General features: G+C 37.9%; 1 protein-coding gene across 1 annotated transcript in view; it reads left to right on the plus strand.

Annotated features, from left to right (window-relative positions):
• The window catches only part of VPS37A (VPS37A subunit of ESCRT-I), a 56,220-nt gene that overhangs the window by 3,261 nt on the left and 40,082 nt on the right, over positions 1 to 12,877 (plus strand). Inside the window, exon 2 of the mRNA XM_007954941.2 lies at positions 10,989 to 11,063. Coding sequence (XP_007953132.1) covers positions 10,989 to 11,063 — 75 coding nt within the window. The remainder of the gene's footprint in view (positions 1 to 10,988; positions 11,064 to 12,877) is intronic.

A 12,877-nucleotide genomic window follows, 5' to 3' on the forward strand; every position in this document is an offset into this window, starting at 1 on the left:
TAGCAACCCCTCCTTGGGTTTCCAAGGCAGTATCACTACGGAAGTAGGATTGCCCAACCTTCCTTCCGAGGAGTGGCTGATGGGTTTGAACCGCCAGCCATCTGGTGAGCAGTCAAGTGCCTTAGCCACTATGCTACCAGAGCTCCCCCTTTCTGCCCTAGTAGATGGTTATTGATTTGTTTAAACCAATGATATGGTCTTATTCTCCCTGATAGTTATTATGGAGGCAAGACTCTTGACCTAATCCTGATCAATGGGTGTTTAAGGAGAAGCATACTGCGGGAGCTGCTAAAAACACTTCCCTCAATAACAAAAAGAGATGTCTGGGAGGAAATGCCTCTTTTGTGTTTTGTATATTGTTTTTCATTGGACATCTGGAACTGCTTAGTTCATGAATGAAGACAAGTTTGACACCTGAATGTGGTAGGGAAATGGACAACATCTGGGTCCATGATAATGTTTTACTGCTAAATTAACCAACTAGGGAAACTCCCTGCTTCTGAACTTATTTTGTGAGATCAATAGCCCTCCTGGTTAGGCCACTTTCAGCTTGGTTTTCTTTTCTTTTTTTCTTTAGTATTTTGTTGTTGAGAATATCCACAACAGAACATATACCAGTTAAACAATTTCTACTTGTATAATTCAGTAATAGTGATTATATTCTTCAAGTTGTGCAGCCATTCTCATCTTCCTTTTCTGAATTGTTCCTCCTCCATTAACATAAACTCATTGCCTCCTAAATTTCCTAATGTTTCAAATTGCTGTTGGCAAATGAGATCCCATTCAGATAGTTCTTAAAAAAGCACACTACACCAGGCAGATGTTCTTTACTAGTTAAGCTAAACTGTTGTTTGGTGTTAAGACTTTAGGAGATATTTCTGGTTTAGGGTTTAGCTCGGTTTTCTGTTACTTAAACTGAAAACTCCCAAGTGACATACTAACTAATCCTAATTTATAAAGATTCTTTAGAAGTGAAGCTGTTATGTATTTCCCTGCATTGTATCCAGTCATATTAATAAAATCTAATGATCATAAATGAATAACTATCCAGGTCTCACTTTCTCACAGTATCTAAAGTAGTTTGCTTCTTTATTTTATGCTCTTTAAAACAAGGAACTCTGGTGGTGTAGTGGTTATGGCATTTGGCTATTAACTGGAAGGTTGGCAGTTCGAATCCACCAGCCACTCCACAGGAGAAAGATGAGGCAGTCTGGTTCCATAAAGATTTACAGCTGTGGAAACCCAGTGAGGGTTTTTATGAGTCTGAATTGACTCAATGGCGGTAAGTGTCTTTAAAACACCAATCTGGAGCTATGTTGTGAATGGTAATCTTTATTTATAACTATGTAAATTCAAGAAGAAGCTCTGGTGGCACTGTGATTAAGGCATTGGGCTACTACTATCTAGAGAGTCAGCGGTTCGAACCCACCAGCTATTCCTTGGGAGGAAGATGAGGCAATCTACTTCTGTAAAGATTTGCAGCCTTGAAAACTGCTATGGGGGTTGCTGAGTCCAACTGACTGGATAGCTTGCATATGTAAATTCAGTGTTCTGCAAATAGCAATCTTTAATTATCTTGCAGTTAAGGAGATTAAAGGGCTCTGGTGGTGTAGTGGTTAGGACATTTGACTGCTAACTAGAAAGTTGGCGGTTCAAAACCACCAGCTGCTCTGCAGGAGGAAGATGAGTCAATCTACTTCGGTAAAGATTTATAGTCTTAGAAACATAGTAGAAGTTGCTATGAGTTGGAATTGACTCGATGCCAGTGGGTGGGTAAAGAAATTAGCTCTCCCAGATATAATGACTTCTACATTCATTTTAATATTCAATTCCATGATAATTCTGATGTTGTTTTTGTTTTATATTTGATTCAGAAAATCTAATTTAGGAGTTATGTTCATCAGAATTGCTTTATTTTATTTTGTGTTTTCCATTCTGGTAAACCCTTAGAGTCATAATCAGAGGAGCACTGAATCAGGAGTTAGGAGATACGGATGTGTCATTAATAGTCAGTGTAACTTGGATAGTTACATACCCTTTATTGACCTTATTACACTGAAGTATGAGGATTGAACACATGATCTCTTATTGTCTGCCTAACTGTTACAGTCTTGATTCCTCAGGCTTCTCAATGTGAGAAGATAGAAGAGAAGATAATTAGAGATAGAAGACAAAATGAACTTGAGCAACATAAATGGAAGCAAGTTCAAATTATTGACAAGGGGAAAGTCAGCATGACTCAGGGAATGGAAGAAAGCTTTGTAATCTTAAGTGTCCTGAATTCCTGTTCTGGTGTGGAACTAGAATCAGCTTCTCTGAGCCTCTAATTCCCATTTATAAAATCAGAAATTGGAATAGTAATTCCTGTAATGTAGGTTGCTGATATTTAAATAATAGAAGTAAAACATTAGAAGAGTATCTAGAACATAGTAGACATGTGACAAATTACTCTCTTCTTCCCATTCCATAGAATCAGTGTGTCTAGAACTTCTGCCTCTTAGGCTACATGTTTCTAGCCAACTTACTGTTTATGAATCTCTTACAAACCTACCTACGGCTCATTTTTCTTTGGCAGTACTACTGACTTTCCATTCAGATAGCAGTTCCATTCCAGAGAGTTAGTTTCTTCATGAATGAAATGTGCCTATTTTGAAAGGCTTTAGGCAAAATACACATAAAGAACCTTGCATTTTATCTGGCATGTAATAGGAGTTCTGGTAGCGTAGTGCCTAAGGCACTTGACTGCTGACCAGAAGGCTGGCGGTACAAACCCACCAGCCACTCCTCGGATGGAAGATGGGGCAATCTACTTCTGTAGTGATACTGCCTTGGAAACCAAGGAGGGGTCACTATGAGTCGGGTCTGACTTGACGGCACATAACAACAACAACAACAACATTCAATTATAATTGTCACTTTTTTTCTTGTATCTTAAAAATAATAGTGCCAACCTCTATCGTCTTTAAAGATTGTTGTGGTGTTTTCTTTTGCTGCCAAACCCTGGATACCATTGTTCTTTCTGATTCCCCAAACCTTTAATCTTCTAACTCCCTTGAGAGTCTGCGATTATATAGTTTTCTTTCCTGTGTCTGTTAATTTAAACCCTCCTTCACAATGAAGATATTCTCCTCACAACTCATGGGATTCTGAGTAAGCCTAAATTCTATACTTTTCTTTCTGTGGATTTTACTCTTAGCTCATAAGGACTCACACACAAACTTGTAACATGGTAAGTGCCCAAATTTTCAACTGTTCTTTTAAAATGGAAAGTTCTGGAAGCATTTCCTTTATTAGCATTTGCTTGGAGCTGAAGAGTAGCTGTGCCATCTGCTGCATTGCTTCCACATTTTACCATCACTCCCTGTGGTACTTTAAGCAACTGCTTTACTCTTGTACTTCGTCTAGCTCCTACAGGTATTTGAGGATACAACACCTTTAAGGGAGCGAATCAGTGTGTTGCGATAAAAAAAATTGCTGTGCCTTAGCCTATTGAAGCTACATAAATATACAAAAATCAATATTTTGAATCTAAAGTGGATGCTAAAGTCTTATTGTAAACTTTGAAATGATGTGTAACCATCAGTCCCACAATTAAGTGAATTTTAATTTGATACGTTAAGTCAGTCTATTTCTAGTCTTTGGTTAAAATTTATAATTGCAGAGTATATAACACAATAAAAGCATGTTACCATTTAAGAAGATTTTTCTTAAATAGATCATAACTACCTAAATGTCACCTCTAGTTAATTTTTCTCTTAGTAGTTTCAGTCCATAACTGCTTTTTAAAAAGTTACAACACAGGCAGTCTTTCTCCATCGCTAGTAGAATCCAGTCACATCTACCCCCTTCTGTCCCACTCTTGAACTACAAAGCTGCCTCTGCTCTCTGCTTACCTAAACAAAAAACCTGGGTAATCTTCAATTTCTGTCCAATCTTCTCTCCTCACTGCCACTTTGTTGTTGTTATTAGTTGCCATCGAGTTGATCCCTATTCATAGCAACCTCATGTAACCCCGTATGTGTTCCAGGTTGGTGATTTTTTAAAAATAAAAGATTGGTAGGCTCATCTTCTGAGGTGCTTCTGGGTGGATTTGAACCACCAACCTTTTGGCTAGTGGTTGAGTGCTTATCTGTTTAAGTTACCCAGGAACTTCCTTCTACTGCCACTAGGCTTTATTTATTCCCTCTGCCTTCAGTCTTGTTCCCTTAATTTTTTATTCCACATAGCTATTATTCTCAAATACAACTTTGACCATGCCCTTCCTTTCAGCAGTTTCTTAACTTATGCCAAAACCAGATTCACCTCCTTAGCTTGATGCCTGGTTATCAGAGTAGGTGGTGATGCAGGTTTCTTTAGTGGCAAAGAGTATGTAGACTTTTGGAAACTCAGTGTTGGTTCATATCTGAAGCTTTTCTGGTGGTGTTGTATTTGGTGTAGAATGCCCATTTCATTCCCTGATTCCCTTTCCTGGGTGTTAACTCTTACTTGACATTTAAATGTAGCTCAGATCTTATTTTTTCCCCCCCAGGAGACCTCAGCAGCATTACCCCTATTCAGCTTAGGTTCTTTTTTTGTTTGTTCCTGTACCTTCTTTTGCAAAACTCTGTCATAATCCTATGAGTTCTTTTTGACACAATTAAAAAATATTGTGGAATAAATGTTCCATATCAGACACCTATCGGAAGGAAGATAGGGCAATCTACTTCCGTAGTGATACTGCCTCAGAAACCCAAGGAGGGGTCGCTATGAGTCGGGTCCAACTTGATGGCACATAACAACAACAACAAATCAGACACATATGGTAAAAAAAAAAAAAAAAAAGCCAAATCAAGCAGTTTATTTTAAAATTTCTCAAAGCCATTAGAATGCTAAAGGAAAAAAAAACTGTCGAGTCGAATCTGAATCTGACTCACAGCATGGAGACCCCTTCTTGGGCATCCGAGGCAGTATCATTATGGAAGTAGATTGCTCAGTCTTCCTTCTGAGGAGTGGCTGGTTTGAACCACCATCCTTCTGGTTAACAGTCAGATGCCTTAGGCAGTACACCACCAGAGCTCCCAATATGCTAAACAGCATCAGTAATCTCCAAGAAAGGGATATATTATGAAACACTTCCCAAACAGCACTGCACCATTTATATGAAGTATTTTAAATTTCTAGTTCCTTGTTTTACATTTTCCTGTCAGCGTTATGTGTATGTATGCAAATACTATTTTCTTTTGTTTCTCTGAGAACATTAATTACACGAATTTATAGTTTGTTCTATATAAACTCTGTTTCCTTGAGTTTTGGAGGCTTGCTTTGTTCTGTGGAGTTTGGTGTATGCCTTTCATATTTTCTTCAAATACCTGATGACCCTATATTTGAGGTTCCTGGTGGACTTGTTTATGGATGCTTATTCTTTATGCCATAGCCTATGTCTGAAGGTTGTAATTGAAGGAAAGATTGACTCCTGTATGGGCCAAGCTGATAGTGTGTCTTCTGGAAATGGAGGCTTTCTGGAAGTCTAATAGCTTTCTAAGGGTTAGTATTTCCTGAGGCACTGCAACCTTAGACTCTACCTCACTGCTTTATTCTGGGTATAAATATTAGGTACTGCTCTGTGCTTCTTGGACCAAGATGGGAAAAGTGGAGCGTTATCAAGCTTACTTACTGTTCCACATACGGATCCCCGTTTATCACCCTGATAAATGTTTCTGTCACTCTGTACTCTTCGTTTGCATTGACTTGGTTCAAGGGCTTGGACTTCAAACTGTTCCAAACTGTACTGTAGTCTTACGTTTTGGGTTTTAATAAGTTCCTATATTTACTTTTTTTTTTTTTTTTTTTCTCCCCAACCCCCTTATTAGATCTAATCCCATCTTTTTATCTTTGTCTTTGAGAGGTTTTTCAAAATTTCTTGTCTGCTTTTGGTACTCTTTACTTTCTGGCACTGTTTTCCTTTTCAAGAATCTGATTTGATATTTCATAGAGAGTGGCTAAAGCACTTGACTGCTAACCAGAAGGCTGGCGGTTCAAACCCACCAGCCACTCCTCGGAAGGAAGGTTGGACAATCCTACTTCCATAGTGATACTGCCTCGGAAACCCAAGGAGGGGTTGCTATGAGTCGGGGCCAACTCGACGGCACATAGCAACAACAACAGAGATTTAGACAGAAGAAAGGCATTGTCTATTCTCCATATGTCATTTTTAATCTCATCTGAATCCTTTATTTTCAAGGTAAACCTATGAATGTTACTTGAGTTCTCCAACACTGTGAGGAAAAGCATGATAATCAGTATCTTTAAATGATCTTTTAAAATCACTGTAGTTTCTCATCAGGCTGTGTGCACCTTCAGAACAGGGACCATGCTGTATTCATCTTTGTATTTCCATTGCCTTGCTAGATGCTAGATGTTTAGTAGCTGTTCAGTTGAACTGAGTTTTACTATGAAATCCAAGTTTATACAAAATGTGAACGAGGAGATGAATGATTATTTATTCTACAGAAGGAATCTTTGAACAATAAATAATACCTCTATTGCATTTCAGGGTCTGTTTGTTTATAGTTTTAGGGACTACCAAAGAAATGACAATGCTAATTAATCACAAATTCTGATTAATAAAGAGGTAACTGTTGTTCCAGCCCTTTTAGCCACAAATTCAGAGCAACTGAGATAAAATCATAATAATTCTCTTCTTTTATAAAGCACAGAGGATAAAATTATCAATGGAAGGTCATTTAAATTTTCTTTTGTGATGTGATTACAGTATTACTTCAAATATTTACATATTATGATAAATATTATATATTTACATCCAAAGGAGTATCACCTTCAACCTAAAAATATGTCTACAAGAATATTTATCAGAGCACAGATTTATAATAGTAAAAATTTCCAATGATTTATATATCAGTCAGTAGGAGATAGGTAAAAGAATGTTGTTGTTATGTGCCGTTGAGTCAGACCCGACTCATAGTGACCCCTCCTTGGGTTTCCGAGGCAGTATCACTATAGAAGTAGATTGTCCAACCTTCCTTCCGAGGAGTTGCTGGTGGGTTTGAACCGCCAGGGTTAAAGAGTAGTATGGCCATATGGTAGAACTTAGGAGCTCTGGTAGCATAGTGCCTAAGGCATTTGACTGCTAACCAGAAAGCTGGCAGTTCAAACCCACAAGCCACTCCTTGGAAGCAAGACTGGGCAATCTACTTCTGTAGAGATACTGCCTCAGAAACCCCAGGAGGGGTTGCTGTGAGTCAGAATCGACTCAATGGCAGTGAGTTTGGTTTATGGTTTTTTTGGTGGTATAGTGGTTAAGGCATTTGGGTGCTAACCAAAAAGTCAGTGGTTCAAACTGCCAGCTTCTTTGTGGAAGAAAGATGAGGCAGTCAGCTTCTGTAAAGATTTATGGTTGTGGAAACCCAGTGGGGGTCGCTATGAGTCAGAATCAACTCAATGGCAATGAGTTTCTTTGGTTTGGTATACCTATGTTAACAGTGATTCTCTTGGGGATGTACAATCATGGGTAATTTTTATATTCTCTTTGTTTTTTTAAGGAGCTCTGGTGCACAGTGGCTAAAGCATTTAGCTCCTAATCAAAAAGTCAGGGGTTTGAACCCATTAACCACTCTGCAGGAGAATGATGAGGCAGTCTGTAAAAATTGACAGCCTTGGAAACCTAATGGGGCAGTTCTACTATGTCCTATTAGAATCACAATGAGTCAGAATCAACTCAGTAGCAGAGGTGGTATGTTGCTGGGTTTTGTTTATTTATTTTTATTATAATAAGAATGAATTATTTTTAGAATAAGTTGTTTTTTTTTTTTAAGGTATTAATAGGAACTCTGGTAGCGTAGTGACTAAGGCACTTGACTGCTAACCAGAAGGCTGGCGGTTCAAACCCACCAGCCACTCCTCGGAAGGAAGGTTGGGGCATCTACTTCTGTAGTGATACTGCCTTAGAAACCCAAGGGAGGGATCGCTATGAGTTGGGTCCAGCTCGACGGCACATAACAATAACAACAAATAACAAAATATTCAAAATTCCTTTTGTGATGAATTATATCTAGGGAATGATTCTTGTTTTAATTAGGTGAAACAATTATATAATTGTAATTTTGCCTAAAGCAGCTGGTCAGAATACACTCCTGCATTTGAGTAGAAAGATTTCAGTATACATTTGTCTTAATGTATTGTTATTGTTAGGTGCTGTCTTGTTGGCTCCAACTCATAGCAACCTTGTATACAACAGAACAAAATATTGCTCAGTCTTGCACCATCCTCACAATCCTTGCTATGCTTGAGCCCATTGTTGCAACCACTATGTCAATCCATCTCATTGAGCACATTCTCCTTTTTCACTGACCCTCCACTTTACCAACTATAATATCCTTTTCCAGAGACTGGTCCCTTCTGACACCATGACCAAAATAGGTGAGATGAAGTCTGGCCATTCTCACTTCTAAGGAGCTTTCCAGCTGCACTTTTTCTGGGACGGATGTATTCGTTCTTCTGGCAGTCCATAATGTTTTCAGTATTCAGTACTTAGTATACCAAAAAGACATGCCCATCTAGTCAATTCCGACTCAGCAACCTTCATTGGGTTTCAAAGCTGTAAATCTTTGTGGAGGCAGACTGCCTCATCTTTTTTCCATGGAGCAGCTGGTGGGCTTGAACTGCTGACCTTTTGGTTAGCAGTCTAATACCTTAACCACTACCAACAGAGCTCCTTCAGTACTCAGTATATTACACAGTTTATGGGGCTAATCTATTAAAATCTCCAGTTTTAGTAATTTGATAGCCATACATTTAATGTGCATGCTAACTTTAGAATGATTCTTTCATAAGATGCAATTCAACTCTTTCTTTCATTTCTTAACACATCAAACTTCTTTTAAGATTGTAGAGACTTAGTATTACAAGAGGATGACTTATTTGAACCCTAAAAGTAAGCAGGAACGTTAGAATTCCTCATCTATTCCCTGCTAAGATTCCATAGTTATCTTAAGTTATCTAAAAGGATTTGAATATCTGCATATCTAATAATGATTATTAAAAAAAAATAATAACATCATTAATACTTTACATTTATTAATTCACAACTTTTTTTTTTCCTTGTGATTTGGGTGAAAGTTTACAGAGCAAATTCATTTTCCGTATAGCAGTTCATACACATTTTATTTTATGACATTATCTGCAATTCCCGACAGTGTAACAGCTCTCTTTCCACTTCCTCCCTGTCCCAGTGTCCTTCATTTCTGTCCCCTGAGCTATCTCCCTGTGCAAATACTGCCCTTCTGTTCTCCCGTGATTGATCATTCTAAGGCGTATATCTATTTGATGTAAATGTTCACCTATATGCCTGTCTGTTGTTTGGCTGGAAGCCATGAGGGTGAGTTCCGTTTCAGACCTGAAGGGTAACTAGGGGCCATAGTCTCGGGGGTCTCACCAGACTCTATCAGACCAGTAAAACTGATCTCTTTTTTTTTTTTATGATTTTGAGTTTTGTTCCACATTGTCCTCCCACTCTACCCAGGATGTCCTGCACTGATCCCTTTGCAAGTGGTTGGCAGTGGTAGCCAGGCACCATCTAGTTCCTCTGGTCTCATGGTCATATAGGCTGAGGTTCACTTGGTTCACTAGTCCTCTGGACTAATTGTTTCCATGAATCTTTGGTTTCCTTCATTCTTCTTTACTGTGGAAAAGGAAAGACCAATTGTTGCATCTAGATGGCTCCTTGCAAGCTTTTAAGACCCCAGGCACTACTCACCAAAGTAGGATGTGGAATACTGTTTTTGTGTGCTATGTTATGCCAGTTGACCTTCACAACAATTCTTTGGGGTAGTTACTAATTTATAGTAAGGAAACCAATGCTGGAAAGGTAGCTTGCTCAGGATTACTGTGCCAATAATTATACTTTTGCTTTGTTCCATCATTTTAGATTTTCCTTTTATTCTAGCCTTCAATTTAGCTTGGTAATTCTCAAACTTTATATAAGAGTTCTTACATATAGGCTGTATACCTCAAACTAAGGTCTGATGGTGTAGTGGTTAAGGTATTTGGCTGCTAACCAAAAGGTCAGTGGTTTGAACCCACCAGCTGCTCTGTGGAAGAAAGATGGGGCAGTCTGTTTCTGTAAAGATTTATAGCCTTGAAAACCCAATGGGCATCACTGTAAGTCAGAATCAACTTGATGGCAGTGACTTTTTTTTTTAAGATATCTAAAACTATGTAAACGCTATAGAGACTATATAGGATTTTCAAGAGTGATTTTGATTCTAAAGAAATTTATCCTGAGAACTAATCTTAGAATCTTATCTCCCCATCCTTTGTAAGTACGATATGATTTCACTCTGTGGGGAAATGTAATGTACAAACACACACACATGAACACACACCTACAGAAAAAGTTTAGCATTTTAAAGTTTACATAGTAGCAGGTAGCTACTCCTGAAATTAGGGCAAATTACAGACCATAGATTATCCTTGTCTACCAGAAGGCTTACAATGGCTTCTGCTAAATGATGAATTGGATAAATTGGTACATTAATACAGGGATTTTTCCTAGCCTCTGTACTTCAATATGTGCCTCTCCATTTTGGATCTTTAAGAATATTGTAGTTAGTTGCCATCTAGTCAACTCCAACTCATGGCAACCCATATATAACGTAATGAAATGTTGCCTGTCCTATGCCATCTTCATGATAATTGATATGATTGAGCCCATTGTTGTGGCTGTTGTGTCTATGAGTCTTACTGAGGGTTTCACTTGTTTTCAATGACCCTACCAAGCATAATATCCTTTTCAAGTTACTGGTCTTTCTTGATGATGTGCCAACTTTTCCCTCAACATACAGGTTTTACAGGCTTGTCTGGATTTTATGGGTTAATTTATAGTAATTGAGTTTTAGTAGGCTTTGGCATTTAATATTTGTTTTAACCATTAATGATTTTATAACTTTATAATAATTTAATTAATCTATTTCTTTTCAAATTTTTTCCTATAGTATAGCTGAAATACAGAAGGATGTGGAATACAGATTACCATTCACTGTAAACAACCTGACAATTAACATTAACATGTGAGTAGAATTGTATATTATTTTGTCATATATTTGTTGTTGTTGTTGTTATGTGCTGTTGAGTCGGACCTGACTCATAGCGACCCCTCCTTGGATTGCCAAGGCAGTATCACTGCGGAAGTAGATTGCCCCATCTTCCTTCCCAGGAGTGGCTGGTGGGCTTGAACTGCCAGCCTTCTGGTTAGCAGTCAAGTGCATTAGGACTTTTAAAAAAAACTTTATTGTTAGTTTCTGAGTTTTTGTTAGAAATAAATTGTTTAAAGTGAACTTAGTCAAATATTCACTTTCTAGTAACTAGAATATAAACAGTGTTACACAATATAGTGAAATAAATATTTTTGAAAGACATCACTGTAATTTATATTGCTGTAAAAAAAAAATACCATAAAACAGCTCTGGTGGTGCAGTGCCTAAGGCATTTGACTGCTGTTCAAACCCACCAGCTATTCTGAGGAAGACTGGGCAGTCTACTTCCATAAAGATTTACTACTTCAGAAACCCAGAGGGGTCACTATGAGTCGAATTCGACTCAATGGCAGTGAGTTTGGTTTTGGTTTAGTACTGTCATCATCTGTATTGATTTGTACTAAAATCTTACCTGAAGGTAGGCTGAAAGAGTCAGAATGATAATCACAACCAAAAGGATTGTGTACAGAAAACTGTTAGAGATAATATTTACTTTTATGTCAGAAACAACTTAAATATGCTTATTTTCAGCAGTAATTTGGGTGAAAGTTTACAGAGCAAATTCACTTTTCATACAGCAGTTCACATACACTTTGTCTCATGACACTGACTGCAGTTTTCCACAGTGCAACATCTCCCCTCCCATTTCCTCCCGTGTCCTTAGTTACCTCTTCCCTGTGTCCTTCCCTTCCATGCACTCTTTTGTAAGGTTGGTATGGTTTTAACAAACTCACTTAATTTCTCCTTATCTGGAAATGTCCTAATTTCCCCATCATTTTTGAGGGACAGTTTTGCTGGGTACATAATTCTTGGTTGGAAATTTTTCTCCTTCATTGTTTTATATATACCATACCATTGTCTTCTTGCCTGCATGGTTTCTGCTGAGAAATCTAAGCTAACTCTTATTGGTTGCCCCGTGTAGCTGACTTTTTGTTTTTCCCATGCTGCTCTCATGATTTTTTCTTTTTCTTTGGTTTTGGTAAGTTTGATGATGATATGTCTGGGTGATTTTCTTTTGGGGTCTACCCTGTTTGGGGTTCGTGGGACTTCCTCAATGGATATATTCTCATCTTTCATCATCCCAGGGAAATCTCTTCCAACAAATCTTTGACAATTTTCTCTGTGGTTTTATTTGTGTCTTCCTGTTCACTGGAATTCTGATGACATGTAGGTTATTCCTTTTGATGATATCCCACATGAACCTTAGGCTTTCTTCATTTTGTTTTAATCTTTTTTCCTGGCATATCCCTTTCTAAAGAAGTGTTCAGATATTTGCCTTTAGTCTCCCTAATTCTGTCTTCCATTGATTCAATTCTGCTCTTTTGCCCATTCAATGTCCCATCTATTTCTGAAAATTTAGTATTAATCTTCGGGATTTCTGTGTGTAGATTTTGTATCATTTCTAATTTTTCATTTATTTTGTCATTTTGTTCTTGTATTGTCTTTTGACAATATGAATAGCAAAGAAACACTGTTTGGTACATTACCGTGCAACTTTAGGAATAGTCCGTTTAGGCTAAAAGGCTCGCAAAATAGGATTGGGAAAGAGCTGCAACATCTGAGTAAACCCAGCCTTACTCATGGAAAAGAGAAAGCTTTCGAGACCTTCATTTGCTGATGTGGCACCA

Source organism: Orycteropus afer, unplaced genomic scaffold (genome assembly GCF_000298275.1).
Source record: "Orycteropus afer afer isolate SDZICR_OR568_19922 unplaced genomic scaffold, OryAfe1.0 scaffold00483, whole genome shotgun sequence".
NCBI lineage: Eukaryota > Metazoa > Chordata > Mammalia > Tubulidentata > Orycteropodidae > Orycteropus > Orycteropus afer.